Source organism: Oncorhynchus clarkii, chromosome 20 (assembly GCF_045791955.1).
Source record: "Oncorhynchus clarkii lewisi isolate Uvic-CL-2024 chromosome 20, UVic_Ocla_1.0, whole genome shotgun sequence".
NCBI classification, from domain to species: domain Eukaryota; kingdom Metazoa; phylum Chordata; class Actinopteri; order Salmoniformes; family Salmonidae; genus Oncorhynchus; species Oncorhynchus clarkii.
In genome coordinates, this window is record NC_092166.1 from 10,320,545 (window position 1) to 10,341,971 (window position 21,427).

General features: G+C 40.8%; 1 protein-coding gene across 1 annotated transcript; it reads right to left on the reverse strand.

Moving 5' to 3' along the window:
- Positions 1-2,992: 2,992 nt before the first annotated feature.
- On the reverse strand, positions 2,993-4,768 carry LOC139377247 (regulator of G-protein signaling 5-like). Its single transcript, XM_071120254.1, has 5 exons — positions 4,659-4,768; positions 4,391-4,480; positions 4,170-4,231; positions 3,674-3,840; positions 2,993-3,473 (listed from the first exon to the last, which is right to left on the reverse strand). The coding sequence occupies exons 1-5, from the start codon at positions 4,700-4,702 to the stop codon at positions 3,297-3,299; spliced, it is 540 nt and encodes a 179-aa protein (XP_070976355.1). The 5' UTR covers positions 4,703-4,768; the 3' UTR covers positions 2,993-3,296.
- Between the last annotated feature and the right edge of the window lie 16,659 nt (positions 4,769-21,427).

Sequence of the window (21,427 nt, forward strand, 5' to 3'; positions counted from 1 at the left end):
CTGTTGTGGCCCCCTCGTGCAGTTACATCAGCGGACGGATCAGCAGGGCTCTGTGTGGTAAACCAGGCCAATTGGAAAAATATGTATAGTGGCCGAAGAAATATGTCCGAAGGGCCTCTTAAACCAGCAGTCCAATGTGCTTAAAATAGCTGACTGCTAGCTAGTGGCTTCGGAATGTATTCGATGGGCTTTGTAAGCCAACAGTCCGTTGTGCTCTAGACAGCTAGCATTCAGGGGACGTTAGCTGCGAAGGTCGGAAGGTGAGAAGGTTCAGAGCTTGCGATAGGAATCCGGGGATATGGAGAGAAAAAAATAGGTCCGGTATGCTCTGGTTGAATCACGTTGTACAAACTGGCGAGAGCTTTCCGAGCTAAAGGTTAGCTGATGACCGTTAGCTGGCTAGTTAGCTGACTAGTTTATGTTGGAGAGATTCCAGTAAGAGGCAGAGAAAAATACGTTAGAGAAAAAGCAGATTGGGTGAGGCGGGTTGCAGGAGAGTATTTTGAAGTAAGGGTTTAGAAAAATATAAAAAGATATGCGAAGAAAAATATATCAAAATATATATACACGACAAGACGAAGGACAAATACGTCTGACTGCTACGCCATCTTGGATTGGAACTGTTATGTAGTTAGATTAGTTAGAAAAACAAAGACAAATTGATTGAACAATTGATTCATTAATGCATACATTCAAAATAAAAAAAATTAAATGATATTGTCTGGATCAAGTGCCATTCTTTCACTTTTTTTTGGTGTGGTCTCATTTTGGTGTTATTTTGGTATCGTTTTGGTATCAAGTATTGTGATGGTATCAAATATTGTGTTTTTATCAAGTATTGTGATGGTATCAAATATTGTGTTTTATCTAGTATTGTGATGGTATTGGATATTGTGATACTAAACCTGATATTGGTATTGAATTCAAAATGCTCGTATTGTGACAACACTAGTATATACTGTATATATACTGTATATAAATCTTATATCTCTTGCCACAGTTACAATCTAGTCCTGTTACGTGATGTCTATAGGTTGGACCAAATATTCTTTACTTTACTGCTCTGTCTATTCCCTAAACACCTGATAGGGTAGGCGTACCAAGGATTGGTCACAACAGATTAGAAAGTGCTTGACGGATCCCTCACAACAGAGGACAAAACAGAAAATGTCTGATGAAACTGCAGTTCCACACATTAAAACGACAGCTCTTAAGATTGTTAAAAAATGACAGTTACATGTAGTGGAGTTACTTTTAGTCATTTCCATATTAATTCAACATTTACCAATCATTGTTTTGGCAACATCTGAATAGCATCTGTCGACTATGTTTACTATCAAGTTCAATACTGTTTAGGACATTTCATACACTAATTATATCAATAGAGCCTGCTTTTTTTTGTACAAGTCCTTTTTTATTGTATATATATCTGGCTTTCATACATTTTGTGGGAAGAGAGGAAGGGAGAAGAGTGGGAAGAGATGGAGGGTATGTGATGTGAGTCACCATGGCTCTGAGCAGTTCACTCGTGGGCGAGCTGAGGTAAGCAAACCTGAAGAGGTGTACAATGGGTGATCGTTAGTCTCCATGGAGACCACGGCCAGCCCACGCTCTCGGCAGCTGCATACAGGGAAAACACCTCAGGGAGGCTATTCCAGACGTTCCTGCAGTCTACCCCCCACATACACAAGAGCCCTGCGACTCGGAGGCAAGGGGTTCATCCCAATTAAACGGGAGTCTATGGTGCATGGTCAGTGCCCAGTGGGCACAGATGTCAATTCAACGTCTATTCCACATTGGTTCAACGTAATTTCATTGAAATAGTAGTAGCAGTGGGTGGTGATTATATTTTCATAGAGTCATTTTTCTTCTAATCCTCTGTCGTATGTGTAGGTTAGAGAACAGACAGAATTGAAGGAGATCTTTGTATGTTTCATCTTATTGAATGTTGAACATATTAGAAAGCTGGATCGGAATAATTGCTGTTGTTTTTGATCTGGTAATGAAAATGAATAGAGTAAAACTAACTTCATATCGTGTTGTTTTATATAGTTTCCGATTTTATTCAAATAATTTCCTCTCACATAAGGAGTTCTGGGTATAAAAATGTACACATAAATATAAAAAATGTTGTGGAACGGTACAGGACAGTGCTGTCCGGTGCACTCTACAGTACAAACATTTCAATAACATTTCAATAACATTTCAATAACATTTCTATAACAAAATGACTGCTAATAAATACCCAAATAAATAGACAGGCATCAGACAATACAAAACGATAACACATTCTCAGTGATTGTGCAAAGCAGTCCTTTTCCATCACATTGTTCTTTCTGCTCAAACGCCATGAACAGGAACTTCTTCATGTGTCTTTGACCTCAAGACACATGTTCACCTTTTACAGACTTCCATACCTCAATCTTCACAGACCTCTTTTACAGACTTAGATACCTCAATATTCACAGACCTACAGACTTAGATACCTCAATCTTCACAGACCTACAGACTTAGATACCTCAATATTCACAGACCTACAGACTTAGATACCTCAATCTTCACAGACCTACAGACTTAGATACCTCAATCTTCACAGACCTACAGACTTAGATACCTCAATCTTCACAGACCTCTTTTACAGACTTAGATACCTCAATCTTCACAGACCTACAGACTTAGATACCTCAATCTTCACAGACCTACAGACTTAGATACCTCAATCTTCACAGACCTACAGACTTAGATACCTCAATCTTCACAGACCTACAGACTTAGATACCTCAATCTTCACAGACCTACAGACTTAGATACCTCAATCTTCACAGACCTACAGACTTAGATACCTCAATCTTCACAGACCTCTTTTACAGACTTTGAGGTATCTAAGTCTGTAAAAGAGGTCTGTGAAGATTGAGGTATCTATCTTCACAGACCTCTTTTACAGACTTCGATACTCCAATCTTCACTGTGAGCGGCCTTCTTTCCTAGGCCACAGACAAGATTTCCAGTGTCAACTTCCGACTGACTTCCAGTTCAATCTAGTATACATCTTCAGTCCCCCCCTCCGTACGTTTGACCCAGCAGCACAGGACCCTTCCTCCACTGAGGAGGACCCTAGTGAGACCACCTGGTTTCCAGTGTGTCCTTTTCAGCATGTCTTCCATGGACTTCTTCTTCGTGTCTCATTCACCACCTGCAGGTTGGCCTTAACCAGTCTTAACAAGCCTCAACCAGCCTTAACCAGTCTTAACAAGCTTCAACCAGCCTTAACCAGTCTTAACAAGCCATAAATGGTCTTAACCGGATTTGACCTGCCGACTGATCTCCAGGTAGGTGGGGGACTTGAGGAAGCGAGGGTAGCAGTCTTTCTCCATCAGGGCGTAGATCTTCTCCTGGGCCAGGCTGAAACAGGACTGGCTGGGGTGTTCCAGATTCTTCTTGGTGATGGCTTTGGTCTCATGGTCGAGGTTGACCTGGGGGAAGAGGATGGGAAATTTGATTACTATGCGTTTTACTTGAAACAATGTCTTATTGGGTATTGTTTGTGCACAAGAGTATATTATTTTGTGTACATGTGTTTATGTAGCGTATATCCAATCTACAGATTCCTCTACAAACATACTCTGTATATAGATATAATTGATTAATTGTGTATATATATATTGATAGTTACCTCTCTTGGTGCATCACTGCAGACATACTCCTCATAGATCTTCTTAGCTGTAGCCGATAGCTTTGAGGAGGGCTTGGTTATCCTGTAGTCTTCACAGGCCAGGTAGAAAGCTATGTTCTCCTCGCTAAACTCCGACACCAGGAAAGCACGGAACAAGCACAGTCCATCTGGAAAAGAGAAGGTGAGAATTGTCACATTAGCATCTGTGAATTTATCGTAGCATGTCACAACTTCAATTCACTTTTTAACCTTCTCCATTTGTGATGTGGAAGCAAGCAGCTTTTCCTATAGTCTATATATAAAATAATATATTTGGACATATTATGAGTGAATCCTGCTACTGCTGTTTTGTGTAATGCATTCTGGCTATGTGGAGTAACAGCTACATGGCTTTTCCTATCCACGTTTGCAATACACATGTGTACAATATGTACTTGTAAGTTTGTGTAGTATGACTAATTAAAGTATGATAACTCATAGCAAGAGTCAGACTTACTTTGGTTGGACAGCAGGTTCTCAAACGACTCTTTCCATTTTAATGGTTCACTCTTATTTAACCTGTTGATTAAAAAAAAGCATCAGGTCAGTTCATCGGGTCATTACAAAATAACTTAGCATTGGCTGTGCATGGTCTCCTTCATTTCCAAGGCAACATTTTTTTATTATGTTTAAAAAAAAATCTGTGTAGACATAGAGCATTGTTTTTTAGTATCTGACCTTAGTTTGTCGGTCTTGTGTGAGTGACCGATGATGCTCAGATCTGGCTTCTGTAGAAAACTTCCAAAGAGAGCTTTGAGTTCCTTTGCCCTGAGAAAATAAGAGAAAAACACGTGCATTAGATTGATGCAATCATTCACACCTTACTTACAACTGATCATCCAATTTCCCCATGAAGTAGCTGTGTAATAATTCCCATCAATGTAAATCCAGTGACATATAATGTGATGGGATAAAAAAGTACAGATTATTATAAGGCAAGACATACCTCTCCAGACATGTGCTAGGCAGTGATTCCAGTCCTATGCACATGGTGAGAGACGATGAGACGGGATCCTTTGTGCTGTTCACAGTGTCTGTAGTATTCTAGAGCTTTGGGGTCTATGATTGCTCTGTCACTGCAGTGAAGCTGGTTCTCAGCCTGGTCTGCTGGCTGTGTGTGAAGAGAGTGCATTTATAGGGCAGTCCCCTCCGTGACATCACGTCTCTTAGCCAATGGCATGAGGGCCATGGGAGGGGGAAGATAGTGCCAAATCCACACAATAATTGTTCCAAACATACCCCTTGCCTTATTCCACATTTTGTTGTGTTACAGCCTGAATTTAAAATAGATTAAGTACATTGTTTTCCTCACCCATCTACACACAATACCCCATAATGACAAAGTGAGAAAAAAAAATGGAAATGAAATACACAAGTATCTAATTTATGTAAGCATTCACACTAAATGCTAAATGCTCTCTAAAAGCTTTAAACACCTATTATTATTTTTCAAATTATTCAAGCTCTTTAAAAAGGTATGTTGATCCTTGCTAGACAGCCATTTTAAACTGATTTAAGTCAAAACTGTAACTAGGCCACTTAGGAACATTCAATGTTGTCTTGGTAAGCAACTCCAGTGTAGATTTGGCCTTGTGTTTTAGGTTATTATCCTGCTGAAAGGTGAATTCATTCCCCAGTGTCTGTTGGAAAGCAGACTTAACCAGGTTTTCCTCTAGGATTTTGCCTGTGCTTAGCTCTATTTAATTTATTTTTACCCCCCATAACATGAGTGTGCTTGCTCATGCTTGAAAATATGAAGAGTGAGAAAGGGGAGATACCTAGTCAGTTGTCCAACTCAATGTATTCAACTGAAATGTGTCTTCCACATTTAACCCAACTCCTCCGAATCAGAGAGGTGCGGGGGGCTGCCTTAATCAACATCTATGTCTTCAACACCCGGGGGGGGGGGGGGGGGGGGGGGGGGACAGTGGGTTAACTGCCTTTCTCAGGGGCAGAATGACAGCTTTTTACCTTGTAGGCTCGGGGATTCAACCCAGCAACCTTTCGGTTACTGGCCCAATGCACTAACCACTAGGCTACTTGCAGCCGCACTGAGGGGTACTCAGTGATGTGTTGTGTTGGAATTACCTAAAACATAAAGCTTTGTATTCAGCTCACACATTTTTTGCAGTTTTACTTTAGTGCCATATTGCAAACAGGACACATGTTTTGGAATATTCTTATTCTGTACAGGCTTCCTTCTTTTCACTCTGTCATTTAGGTTAGTATTGCGGAATAACTACAATGTTGTTGATCCATCCTCAGTTTTCTCCCATCACAGCCATTAAACTATTTAACTGTTTTAAAGTCACCATTGTCCTCATGGTGAAATGCCTGAGTGGTTTCCTTCCTCTCCGGCAACTGAGTTAGGAACGACATCTGTATTGTTCTAGTGACGTGGGTGTATTGATACACAATCCAAAATGTAAGGAATAACTTCACCATGCTCAAAGGGATATTCAATGTGTGCTTTATTTTTTCATTTTTACCCATCTACCAATAGCAGGCTATCTCTTTGAAGTAACTTCTAAGCCTGCTCACAATGATATTGGGCTGGAACATTTCAGATGAACTACATGTTCACTCATTAGATGGTTCTCCAATCGAACGTGTTCCCACATATAAATACTTAGGCATTTGGATTGATATGGATTTGATGTTTAAAAATCATATAGACAAGCTGGTTAAGAAGCTAAGTGCCTTTCTCTAAGCAGTAGGAATCAGATTATTCAGTCAACCTTTTAATCTGTTCTAGATTATGGTGATATTATTTATCAAAGTGCAGCTGCTACTACTCGTAAACCTTTGGATGCCATCTATCATAGTGCCCTACAGTTGACAGTTTTGATACTCATCACTGCATCCTGCTCATATAAACAAAGACATTCCGGTTACACCCAGCCACAAGACTGACCCCCTCTATTGGTCGGATGCTCAGGATAAGGCTCTGCTGTGCACCAATGGGGCTTCTGCTCTGGCTAGAGCAAGGCCCGCCTCCAACCCTCCGACCAGTCAAGAAGACCGAAACGACAAGACTCCACCTACTTTATTATGTATAAAAATGAATGTAACCGTTGTATAGGCCTCTTTTTTGGCTCCTTGCCGAGTTATGTGAACTAAAAGTTTGCTGTCTTTTGTTACAACTGAAATATAACGATTTGGTCAACTCTCCAGTTTTTGAGTATCAAAAGGTTGCCTAACCCACTCACAGGTTTGCTGTTGAAGTATAGACACCTGAGTTGCCTAAACCGCTCACAGGATTGATTCATTCTTGAAGTTCCTATGGTCTCCACCGAGCTAGGTAAATCTGCTTTTAGTTTTAACACACCATATTGCTGGAACAAATTCAAAATACATTTAGTCTTGATGTTCTGGTGCCGTTCGGGCAATTTAAAGTATTGATTGGGAACTTATTTGTTGAGGAATGTAACCATGTTTCTGGGTGATTTGTGATGTTTTTTTGGGCTTCCCATGACTGTATTTGAGTTGTTTAATGTGTGTGTACTTATGCAGTACCAGTCAAAGTGGAGACACACCTACTCATTCCAGGGTTTTTCTTTATTTTTGTATATTTTCTACATTGTAAAATAATAGTGAAGACATCAATCTGTGAAATAACACATATGGAATCATGTAATAACCAAAAAAGTGTTAAACAAATCAAAATATATGTTATATTTGAGATTCTTCAAAGTAGCCACCCCTTTACCTTAATGACAGCTTTGCACGCTCTTGGCATTCTCCCATACGTGTTATTTCATAGTTTTGATGTCTTCACTATTATTCTACAATGTAGAAAATAGTACAAATAAAGAAAAACTCTGTAATGAGTAGGTGTGTCCAAACTTTTGACTGGTACTGTATGTATGGTGTTTTTGTATAATGTGTATATTTATGTTGTGTATATACGGGGCGTATTTCTAAAAGAGACCTAGCTCTCAATATGTCTTCTCTGTAAAAAAAAAAGGGACCTTACAGATAACTGTTTACGTGGAGTACAGAGATGAGGTAGTGATTAAACAACACGTTACACTATTATTGTACACAGAGTGAATCCATGCAACTTATTATGTGGCTTGTTAAGCACATTTTTACACCTGAACATTTTTAGGCTTGCCATTACAAAAGGCTTGAACACTTATTGACTAAAGACATTTCAGCTTTTCATTTTTCATTCATTTGTAAATATTTCTAAAAACATAATTCCGCTTTGACATCAAATCAAATCAAATTTTTATTTGTCACATACACATGGTTAGCAGATGTTAATGCGAGTGTAGCGAAATGCTTGTGCTTCTAGTTCCGACAATGCAGTAATAACAAGTAATCTAACTAACAATTCCAAAACTACTGTCTTGTACACAGTGTAAGGGGATAAAGAATATGTACATAAGGATATATGAATGATAAACAAAGTGGCATAGTATAGTATAAAGTGGCTAGTGATACATGTATTACATAAGGATACCGTCGATGATATAGAGTACAGTATATACGTATGCGTATGAGATGAATAATGTAGGGTAAGTAACATTTATATAAGGTAGCATTGTTTAAAGTGGCTAGTGATATATTTACATCATTTCCCATCAATTCCCATTATTAAAGTGGCTGGAGTTGAGTCAGTGTCAGTGTGTTGGCAGCAGCCACTCAGTGTTAGTGGTGGCTGTTTAACAGTCTGATGGCCTTGAGATAGAAGCTGTTTTTCAGTCTCTCGGTCCCAGCTTTGATGCACCTGTACTGACCTCGCCTTCTGGATGATAGCGGGGTGAACAGGCAGTGGCTCGGGTGGTTGATGTCCTTGATGATCTTTATGGCCTTCCTGTGACATCGGGTGGTGTAGGTGTCCTGGAGGGCAGGTAGTTTGCCCCCGGTGATGCGTTGTGCAGACCTCACTACCCTCTGGAGAGCCTTACGGTTGAGGGCGGTGCAGTTGCCATACCAGGCGGTGATACAGCCCGCCAGGATGCTCTCGATTGTGCATCTGTAGAAGTTTGTGAGTGCTTTTGGTGACAAGCCGAATTTCTTCAGCCTCCTGAGGTTGAAGAGGCGCTGCTGCGCCTTCTTCACGATGCTGTCTGTGTGAGTGGACCAATTCAGTTTGTCTGTGATGTGTATGCCGAGGAACTCATGATGATGGTGTGTGTGTGTGTAGGCCAGTGACACAACCTCTCACTGTATGTTAAATGGATTAAGCATTTTTGCCACTGCAATAACAAATTGTTATGATGCTGAAATGACTAAAACACATTGGGCCGGTTTCACAGTGTCACGTCCTAACATTTGTTATCTTTGTTTCTTTATTATTTTGGTTAGGTCAGGGTGTGACGAGGGTGGGTATGTTCGTTTTTGTAAGTCTAGGTATTTGTATGTCTATGGTGGCCTGAATTGGTTCCCAATCAGAGGCAGCTGTTTATCGTTGTCTCTGATTGGGGACCATATTTAGGTAGCCATTTTCCCTAGGTTATTTGTGGGTTCTTATCTATGTGTAGTTGCCTGTCAGCACTTGTTTATATAGCTTCACGGTTAGTTTTGTTGTTTTTGTTAGTTTGTTCGTTCGTTCATTGTTCATTAGTCTAATATGTACGCATACCACGCTGCGCCTTGGTCTCCTCCTTACGACGACCGTGTCACACAGACACATATTAAACTTAGACTATTCAAACTGCTTTTTTCTCTAAGACTAGGTTTAATATCCGGATGTCTGGGAAACCGTCCCAAAAATAGTCATTTCAGTATCATAACAGTACATCAAAGAGGAAAGCTATTTCTCCCCGTGGCCCAACTGTCAAAAGCATAAACTTGATTCACAAACAATCATGTCTGGTATTAGTCTTTCATTTTGCGGTAGATTAGATTTTTTAAATGTTTGTGTTTTTTTTTAAACGTGTGACAGAGTTTGGATTTTGGTTTTATCTGATCTAAAGTGTGAAACGGGAAAGGAAGTAGGCAAATCAGGAAATAGGGGTTAGACAAGATGCTTCTATCAAGGCCATCAGACTGTTAAATAGCCATCACTAGCCGGCTACCACCCGGTTACTCAACCCTGCACCTTAGAGGTTGCTGCCCCATATACAGTGCCTTGCGAAAGTATTCGGCCCCCTTGAACTTTGCGACCTTTTGCCACATTTCAGGCTTCAAACATAAAGATATAAAACTGTATATTTTTGTGAAGAATCAACAACAAGTGGGACACAATCATGAAGTGGAACGACATTTATTGGATATTTCAAACTTTTTTAACAAATCAAAAACTGAAAAATTGGGCGTGCAAAATTATTCAGCCCCTTTACTTTCAGTGCAGCAAACTCTCTCCAGAAGTTCAGTGAGGATCTCTGAATGATCCAATGTTGACCTAAATGACTAATGATGATAAATACAATCCACCTGTGTGTAATCAAGTCGTCGTATAAATGCACCTGCACTGTGATAGTCTCAGAGGTCCGTTAAAAGCGCAGAGAGCATCATGAAGAACAAGGAACACACCAGGCAGGTCCGAGATACTGTTGTGAAGAAGTTTAAAGCCGGATTTGGATACAAAAAGATTTCCCAAGCTTTAAACATCCCAAGGAGCACTGTGCAAGCGATAATATTGAAATGGAAGGAGTATCAGACCACTGCAAATCTACCAAGACCTGGCCGTCCCTCTAAACTTTCAGCTCATACAAGGAGAAGAGTGATCAGAGATGCAGCCAAGAGGCCCATGATCACTCTGGGTGAACTGCAGAGATCTACAGCTGAGGTGGGAGACTCTGTCCATAGGACAACAATCAGTCGTATATTGCACAAATCTGGCCTTTATGGAAGAGTGGCAAGAAGAAAGCCATTTCTTAAAGATATCCATAAAAAGTGTCGGTTAAAGTTTGCCACAAGCCACCTGGGAGACACACCAAACATGTGGAAGAAGGTGCTCTGGTCAGATGAAACCAAAATTGAACTTTTTGGCAACAATGCAAAACGTTATGTTTGGCGTAAAAGCAACACACCATCCCCACTGTCAAACATGGTGGTGGCAGCATCATGGTTTGGGCCTGCTTTTCTTCAGCAGGGACAGGGAAGATGGTTAAAATAAATGGGAAGATGGATGGAGCCAAATACAGGACCATTCTGGAAGAAAACCTGATGGAGTCTGCAAAAGACCTGAGACTGGGACGGAGATTTGTCTTCCAACAAGACAATGATCCAAAACATAAAGCAACATCTACAATGGAATGGTTCAAAAATAAACATATCCAGGTGTTAGAATGGCCAAGTCAAAGTCCAGACCTGAATCCAATCGAGAATCTGTGGAAAGAACTGAAAACTGCTGTTCACAAATGCTCTCCATCCAACCTCACTGAGCTCGAGCTGTTTTGCAAGGAGGAATGGGAATTTTTCAGTCTCTCAATGTGCAAAACCGATAGAGACATACCCCAAGTGACTTACAGCTGTAATCGCAGCAAAAGGTGGCGCTACAAAGTATTAACTTAAGGGGGCTGAATAATTTTGCTCGCCCAATTTTTCAGTTTTTGATTTGTTAAAAAAGTTTTAAATATCCAATAAATGTTGTTCCACTTCATGATTGTGTCCCACTTGTTGTTGATTCTTCACAAAAAAATACAGTTTTATATCTTTATGTTTGAAGCCTGAAATGTGGCAAAAGGTCGCAAAGTTCAAGGGGGCCGAATACTTTCGCAAGGCACTGTACATAGATTTTGACTCACTGGTCACGTTAATAATGGAACACCAGTCACTTTAATAATGTTTACATACTGCTTTACTCATCCCATATACAGTATATATATATATATATATATATATATATATATATATATAAATATATATATACACATACTGTATTCTATTCTACTGTATTTTAGTCAATGCCACTCCAACATTGCTAGTCCTAATATTTACATACTTTTACTTTAGATTTGTGTGTGTTGTTGTTAGATACTACCGGACTGTTAAAGCTAGGAACACAAGCTTCTCGCTACACCTGCAATAACATCTGCTAAATATGTGTATTGTGACCAATACAATTTGATTTGATTCCTTGGAAGTGCTGAAGGCGGCTTCATAGTGTAGTTATGACCAGCTTAAACAACGAGACTCCTTCCCAGAAACTCTTCAACAACATTTAAAATGTCACACATAGTTTGGTTATGTATGGGCCAAAACTACAGACCTCGTGACTCGCCTTCCCTGGTACAGAGTAATAGGCAACTGGGAAATGGTGGTTTACATAAGTCTTCTTATCCATGGGTGGTTTATGGTTGCATCATGCCATTTCCTATGAACGTTCTCTTGAGGACTGACGGCCATCTTTTCAAGCTTGTCCATTCATTCTAAACACAGACTAATGATTTTGTCTAATTTACGCTGCAGTGTCTTGGAAATATGATGACATTTCTTAAGTAGGCAAATAAACCACTTTGTCATTGTATAAACTGTGGGGATACTGGGAACCATCAAAAGGTGATTAAATCACGATGATGACAAAAGCTTTTCCAATAATTCTTTGTCTCCTTTAGAGATGTAATCATTTATCCCAAGCCACTATTATGCACTTTAGATTCAATTTCATCAGCACCAATTGAGACTGCATTGAGGAGAACTTTCAGTCGGTCCTTCAAAGAACTTTCACCGATGAAGTTGCGTGACCTGAAACCCATGAATAGGTGAAGGACCAAAATACTTTTCTCATTGGGGTCCTCTCGCTAAGAGAGTATCTGGAATAGGTACTACTGGATGAGGAAAACATAAAAACATCTGTAGTTACAGATGTTGTATCTTAATTTAATCAACCTGTTGCAGGAGAACTTTCAAACTTGATGTTTAAAAAGGCTTATGAAGTTTGTAATTTCCACTTGATTTTCCCTTACGAAAAATGTATCAACCCCTACAAAAGTGTCCATTCATTATAATCCCCCCAAAAATTCACATTTCTTATTGCTGCAGGATAATTTTCCTGCTGTAGCAAACTGGCTCAAATTAAGATCCTACACCTGTACGTATTATCAGATGGTTCTCTTTAATGGGGCTTTGCAGAAAAAAAAGAAAGGTTATATCATCTCCTATGAACGTGTCAAAGCTTGACTAAGTCCACAGGTCGTATGCTTAAAAAAAAATACCAAAAACAAATACAAATTGAATGAGCACCATGAATTAAAGACCTTGTTGTTGTTGTCATTTATGGGAGGTGCTATGATCATTCCTTTTTTTGGGTACCAGTCTAGTGTGATAGAGCGAGCATAGACAATTTCAAATACAAACGGAACGAAAACAAAAGGGCTTTTTTTTTTTAAATATATTTTTTATTTTATTATGACAATCTCTTCTGATATGTGTGTTGACTTTATCTCCCAGTTACACTGGTAAATGGCATTGAAACTTTGGGTATTTGCCACTTTATCTGGAATTCAGTTAAACTAACGTTACATTCGGTTGTCACGGAACAATAAGACTAAAATCTTTGGTGTTAATACTTTTCAAAGGTCTTTCAGTCAACTGGATGGTAGCCATTTTGAATCGTGTCTAAGTTCACTAGGCGTGAAGACTCTATGGCCTATTTTCCTGCTCTGAGGTTGATGTTTTTAAGGACATTGTACAACTTTCGGCTCTATGCCAATGGAAGCTTCCACATAGAGTAAACATGTTTTCCACAGCCATAACCATCATGGGGTTGAATTACATAAGTCGTGACGGAATGAGACAGATCTATTTCAAACTCTGTTGTAGGCATTGTAGAGCTCCAACCGTGATACACATTCTTGCTAATAATGTTTGTAATTTGATCAACATAACAGGCTGGTTCTATCAGTCAGAGATTGAAAACTTACTTTACACTGTTGTAGTAATAATAAAATATATTTATTTTAATATAGCGCTTTTCATTATGAACAGAATATCAATTTTGCTTCTAAAAACAAACAAAAACAGATGGTAGATTCTTGGGAGATTGTCTTCCACAGCTCCACACAATAGGGCTCCGAGGCAATACTGATAGGCAGTTTCTTGAGCGGGTGGAGCATAGATGATACATCAAGGGAGAAAAAAAGTAAGTCAGGTAAAGAAGCTCTTCATGGCGTCATGAGGAAGGACAATTATGTGGATATACTGAAGCAACATCTAAAGCCATCAGTCAGGAAGTTAAAGCTTGGTCACAAATGGGTCTTCCAAATGGACAATGACGCCAAGCATACTTCCAAAGTTGTGACAAAATGGCTTAAGGACAACAAAGTCAAGGTATCGGAGTGGCCATCACAAAGCCCTGACCTCAATCCTATAGAAAATATGTGGGCAGAACTGAAAAAACATGTGCGAGAAAGGAGGCTTGTGTAAGTCCACCCGAAACGTTTGACCCACGTTAAACAATTTAAAGGCAATGCTACCAAATACTAATTGAGTGTATGTAAACTTCTGTCCCACTGGGAATGTGAAAAGAAATAAAAGCTGAAATAAATCACTCTCTCTACTATTTTTCATTTCACATTCTTAAAATAAAGTGGTGATCCTTACTGACCTAAGACAGGGAATTTTTACTAGGATTAAATGTCAGGAGTTGTGAACAAGAGAGAGTGACACACTTACACACACAAGATTTACAGACAAGGTGATCTTTCCACTAAAATAATGTAATCTTGATAGGAGTAGGTCAGAATAGTCTCCTTACGCAACCAAGAAGTACAAAAAAACATTTTAACATGTTTGGCAACTTTGAAATGTTTGTCTTTAAGAGTTCAGCTTTCTCATCTGTGACACTGTTTTGATTATGACTTTATGGATTCATCTGGGAGTTGGACTCCCCACAATTTCCCGTCCTCTTGTGGTGGTGGAATTTCTCATCTCATCTTAAAATGAGAGTTTTGGGCAGCAAGACCTTTAGCCTTAAGAGTGGGAAATCGTCAATGGGAAATTTTGGAATGTTAATTTGTCTGGTCCCAAAGCTTCCACGCCAAATATTTGACTGGACCCCGGGAACCAGTTTGCAGTCTTACTCCCCGCTTGAAGGGCGGTCCATCCGCGTAAATAGAGAGACATTTAGACCAATCAGTTAAGGGACATGGTTCCAACGGCTGCCAAACCAGCCCACTGGGCACAGACTTAAATTCAATGTCTATTCCATCGTTGGGTCAAAGTCATTTCATTAAAATGACATAGAAACCAAGTTGATTCAACCAGTGTGTACCCAGTGAGGGGGTTGTGGATTTGACTTCTGCATGGGCCACATACTGAAAATAGCTATGTGTCACCATCAATGTCGACAGTTCTGCTAGTCGCTTTGGTTGAAGGCATCTTCTTCATGACAATATTACCTCTATTATTACATAGTCGTGTGCGACTGTTGACCCTTCTAGTATTTATTTTTAGTCAATTTTAGTCAATTACCTGTAACTAAATAAACGAGACAACTAATTTAGTTTCAATCAGCACCAAAGCCAAGGAAATCTCTTAGTCAATTAGATGATTTTTGGTTTTGTGTCAGAGCTGCAGACAAGGCTTTGAATTCTAACCATCTGGCAGTGGATCTGGAAGTCATCAGTATTCAACCATCTGACTGACTGTCTGACAGAACAGGTGGAGTCCAACCTCATGCATCACAACTAAGATGTTAAGCCTATGTGGATAAATGATCAGGCACACCTTATCTGCGGAGGATCAAATGTCAACCAGATATTTGTGGGGTTTTTGCAAAGCTTTTGCCTAAGATGAAATCCTTTTGAACTCTGTTATACAAACACCGTTCTAGCTTCTGTTGGAATAATAATTGAAGCACGTGGTCTCGCAATGTAATCCATGCAGTCAGGTGTTGAGTAAGAGGATACTGTCGCTGATACATTGCCCATGGGTCTTAATGACATACCAGATGCTACCAAGCTGTGGATTTTAAACAGACAGCTTGCTATAAATTAATGCAGCCCTTGTTTTTCACTTATTGTGTGCTACAAGAGAAGTTTCTGTTCTGAATGAAATGAAATACTGTTGGCCAAATGTGGTCAAAATGACGATTTCAACCAATGAGTTTGATCTGCTTATAAATCTTTTTTTTTATTTTTATGATTGAGTGTTGAATATGAGGATAATGTTCCTGATACACTGCTTATATATATATATTTTATTTTTAATTAAGAACTAGTAAGAACTACTTTACCACTAACAGTTGTTAGTGTTAATCAAAAAAAGTGTATTATTGGGCCAAACATATTTGACCCTTGCATTCTACAAGGAGTATGTCATGCAAATGAACTCAATCAATCAATCAAGTCTATTTTATAAAGCCCTTTTTACGTCAGTAGATACCTGGTCAAAAACCCCATAGAGCAAGCAATGCAGAGGTAGAAGCACAGTGGCCTGGAAGAAAAGAGGCAGAAACACAGTAGCCAGAACGAACAGAGGTAGAAGCACAGTAGCCAGAACGAACAGAGGTAGAAGCACAGTGGCCAGGAAGAAAAGAGGCAGAAACACAGTAGCTAGAACGAACAGAGGTAGAAGCACAGTAGCTAGGAAGAACAGAGGTAGAAGCACAGTGGCTAGAACGAACAGAGGTAGAAGCACAGTGGCCAGGAAGAACAGAGGCAGAAGCACAGTAGCTAGGAAGAACAGAGGTAGAAGCACAGTGGCCAGAACGAACAGAGGCAGAAGCACAGTCGCCAGGAAGAAAAGAGGCAGAAACACAGTAGCTAGAACGAACAGAGGTAGAAGCACAGTAGCTAGGAAGAACAGAGGTAGAAGCACAGTGGCTAGAACGAACAGAGGTAGAAGCACAGTGGCCAGGAAGAACAGAGGCAGAAGCACAGTAGCTAGGAAGAACAGAGGTAGAAGCACAGTGGCCAGAACGAACAGAGGCAGAAGCACAGTGGCCAGGAAGAAAAGAGGCAGAAACACAGTAGCTAGGAAGAACAGAGGTAGAAGCACAGTGGCCAGGAAGAACAGAGGCAGAAGCACAGTAGCTAGGAAGAAAAGAGGCAGAAACACAGTAGCCAGAACGAACAGAGGTAGAAGCACAGTAGCCAGAACGAACAGAGGTAGAAGCACAGTGGCCAGGAAGAAAAGAGGCAGAAACACAGTAGCTAGGAAGAACAGAGGTAGAAGCACAGTGGCCAGAACGAACAGAGGCAGAAGCACAGTCGCCAGGAAGAAAAGAGGCAGAAACACAGTAGCTAGAACGAACAGAGGTAGAAGCACAGTAGCTAGGAAGAACAGAGGTAGAAGCACAGTGGCTAGAACGAACAGAGGTAGAAGCACAGTGGCCAGGAAGAACAGAGGCAGAAGCACAGTAGCTAGGAAGAACAGAGGTAGAAGCACAGTGGCCAGAACGAACAGAGGCAGAAGCACAGTGGCCAGGAAGAAAAGAGGCAGAAACACAGTAGCTAGGAAGAACAGAGGTAGAAGCACAGTGGCCAGGAAGAACAGAGGCAGAAGCACAGTAGCTAGGAAGAACAGAGGTAGAAGCACAGTGGCCAGAACGAACAGAGGCAGAAGCACAGTGGCCAGGAAGAAAAGAGGCAGAAACACAGTAGCCAGAACGAACAGAGGTAGAAGCACAGTGGCCAGGAAGAACAGAGGCAGAAGCACAGTAGCCAGAACAAACAGAGGTAGAAGCACAGTGGCCAGGAAGAACAGAGGTAGAAGCACAGTGGCTAGGAAGAACAGAGGTAGAAACACAGTAGCTAGAACGAACAGAGGTAGAAGCACAGTGGCCAGGAAGAAAAGAGGCAGAAACACAGTAGCTAGAACGAACAGAGGTAGAAGCACAGTGGCTAGGAAGAACAGAGGTAGAAGCACAGTGGCTAGGAAGAACAGAGGTAGAAGCACAGTAGCCTGGAAAAACTCCCTAGAAAGGCAGAAACCTAGGAAGAAACCTAGAGAGTAATCACGCTCCGTAGGGTGGCCAGTCCTATTCTGTCTCTACCAGGTAGAGGTTTAAGAGTACATGTGGCCTTAAGGCCAGATCGTTTTCAAGATGCTCAAACGTTCATAGATGATCAGCAGGGTCAAATAATAACCATGATGGCTATAGAGGGTTAACAGTTCAACACTTCAGGATTCAACGTCAGTTGGCTTTTCATAGTCAGGCATTCAAAGTTTCAAAGACTGGGGACAGGTACAGCCAGGAACTAACACTTTCTCAATGTTTTATTTGCTAATAATTCTCAGAATTATAAATGGAATTTATAGCTCATCAGATAGTACTTGATTACCTCAGACATAGCCTAAAATTGCATAACTTTTTTCACAGAAAACTCTACAGGTGGCAAGGGGCACTCCTTCCCTAGCCGAGAAACAAGATGGCCGATCCGTAGAGAAAACCATAACAGTGGGATGCTAGTACACAGAATGCTAATTGGGAACATTGTCAGAAATCAGCTTGCAGAGAGAAGAAAGCTATTTTATAGGAATTGATTAACTTCAGTACTCAACTAATGCATCCTTTCTGATTCTGTGGTTGCCTTGTGAAAAACCAGGATGAGTGGGAACACAGATAAGTGCTTGTAAACAACAGGGGAGGGATGTCACATTGGTGTCACCGAGGGCAACGTTGAGGGCAACAGAGGAGAAAGTCTGTCCCTTTCATTATACCATAATAATGTCAAATAATGCGAGCCTACACACCACCAAGTCTACACTGCATGTTTTCTGCTTCTCCAATTAGCTTGATGCTAACAGGCCTAGTTCCCGGGACAGTTCCAGAGAGTTCAAACGCTTGCGGATGTATTGGTGAACTTGTAGACTTTCTTACTGGTCAAGTCGCCATAACACAAGACATGTCAAACTTTGATTCAATGACATCTCGGATTTTGTTTATTAGCTGCACTTACTTAGCAAAATGGGTTCTGCCACACTGCAAAACGGGCCATTGGGTGAAAGCTCACTTACATAATGCATGAACGATAGGGTTCAAACCTCTGTGTTTTGTGTGCATCCAAGGACTGTGTTAGCCCACTGAGCTAAAGCTTAGATATTAGCCCGAGGAGCTAATGCAAGTCTTCAGGTTTCAGACAAAGTTACCCATTATGCAAGGGTGAAGCACTGAACCACTTCAACCCCTTTTGACCTCGTCCCCCTCACAGACTAATCCACATCAGGGCACCTATGTGGCTGACTGGGATTGAATTTGGATCTCCTGGACACCACAAGATTGTATTTGGGGTTCAGACACTGCGACAACATCGGCAAAAAACGATGATCACCTGCTTGTTGTTGACGAACAGTGCCGATTTACTCCGGTTCAACACTTGGTCAGGAAATGTAAAGAAAATGTAAAGAAAATTACGGGGGATAATCTGGTCAGAGGCAATAGGACAGCCAACCACTGCTTTTATCTATTTGTTATCGCTGTGTGTCCGAGTTCTTAGTCCTCTGAGTGTAAGCCTAGACATTAGCTTGGGCGGCTAACATATGTCTTTAGGTTTCAGGCAATATGTCAGCCTGATGCACCAATCTACCTTTGTTACTTTTGTCAATTAACCATTAGCATCAAAGAGTTACTTCTCTGCCTATTCCTGATTTTTTGACGTGCTGGCCCCAGGTGCTGAAGGTAGGCAAAACACCTCCGCCATGCTGAGCCTTAACACAGGGGACTCTCAGGGGTGTGTGCTTAGACCCCTCCTGTACTCCCTGTTCACCCACGACTGCGTGGCCACGCACGACTTCAACACCATCATCAAGTTTGTTGACGACACGACGGTGGTAGGCCTGATCACCGATGCCGATGAGTCCGTCTACAGGGAGGAGCTCAGAGAGTTAACAGCATGGTGCCAGAACAACAACCTCTCCCTCAACTGCAATTAAACCAAGGAGCTGATCGTGGCCTATAGAAAACAGAGGGTAGAACATGCCCCCATTCACATCGACAGGGCTGTTGTAGAGCGAGTCGAGAGCTTCAAGTTCCTTGGCGTCCACATCACTAAGGACTTAAAATGGACCACACACACCCACACAGTCGTGAAAAGGGCACGGCAGCGCCTCTTCCCCCTCAGGAGGCTGAAAATAATTGCCAAGGACTCCAGCCAAGTCATAAACTGTTCACTCTTCTACCGTCCGGCAAACGGCACCAGAGCATCAGCTCTCGGACCAACCGGCTCCGAGACAGTTTATACCCCCAAGCCATAAGACTGCAAAATAGCCAGACCGCTAAATGGTCTCCCGATCTATCTGCACTGACTATATCTTGCACTGAACCTACGCACACTCACTAGTCTATATACACACACCATATACACACACTCACTAGACTATATACACACCATATACACACACTCACTAGTCTATATATACACACCATATACACACACTCACTAGACTATACACACCATATACACACACTCACTAGACTATATACTCACCATATACACACACTCACTAGACTATATATACACACCATATACACACACTCACTAGACTATATACACACCATATACACACACTCACTAGACTATATACTCACCATATACACACACTCACTAGACTATATACACACCATATACACACACTCACTAGACTATATATACACACCATATACACACACTCACTAGACTATATATACACACCATATATACACACTCACTAGTCTATATACACACCATATACACACACTCACTAGACTATATACACACACTCACTAGTCTATATACACACCATATACACACACTCACTAGACTATATACACACACCATATACACACACTCACTAGACTATATACACACCATATACACACACTCACGAGACTATATACACACCATATACACACACTCACTAGACTATATACACACCATATACACACAATCACTAGACTATATACACACACTCACTAGACTATATATACACACTCACTAGACTATATACACACACTCACTAGACTATATATACACACCATATACACACACTCACTAGACTATATACACACCATATACACACACTCACTAGACTATATACACACCATATACACACACTCACTAGACTATATACACACACTCACTAGACTATATACACACCATATACACACACTCACTAGACTATATACACACACTCACTAGACTATATATACACACCATATATACACACTCACTAGACTATATATACACACCATATACACACACTCACTAGACTATATACACACACTCACTAGACTATATACACACCATATACACACACACTAAACTGTCACTCCCACACAAAACCCTCACACATTCAAACACTACATACGCACACACACACACACACACATGCATACCGACACAACACAAACACACATGCATAAACAGACACACACACACATGCATACCGACACAACACAAACACACATCCATAAACAGACACTCACTCACTCACTCTTACATGAATAATGTGCTGTTGCTGCTCTGTTGTTTATTTGACTCTTATTATTATTATCTATTCTTATTATCTGGTCATTTTGCCTTCATGTACAAATCTACCTCAAGTACCCCGTACCTCTGCACATTGATCTGGTACTTCCTGTTTATACCTCTGCACATTGATCTGGTACTTCCTGTTTATACCTCTGCACATTGATCTGGTACTCCCAGTTTATACCTCTGCACATTGATCTGGTACTCCCAGTTTATACCTCTGCACATTGATCTGGTACTCCCAGTTTATACCTCTGCACATTGATCTGGTACTCCCTGTCTATACCTCTGCACATTGATCTGGTACTCCCTGTATATACCTCTGCACATTGATCTGGTACTCCCTGTATATACCTCTGCACAT

What these genes read in the sequence shown, in the direction of transcription:
- LOC139377247 (XM_071120254.1), bottom strand. Translation starts at nt 4,702, where the DNA reads ATGTGCATAGGACTGGAATCACTGCCTAGCACATGTCTGGAGAG. An exon ending in CACAAGACCGACAAACTAAG is followed by an intron (nt 4,232 to 4,390) that starts GTCAGATACTAA and finishes TTTAATCAACAG; the next exon opens with GTTAAATAAGAGTGAACCAT. An exon ending in GAACCTGCTGTCCAACCAAA is followed by an intron (nt 3,841 to 4,169) that starts GTAAGTCTGACT and finishes TCTCTTTTCCAG; the next exon opens with ATGGACTGTGCTTGTTCCGT.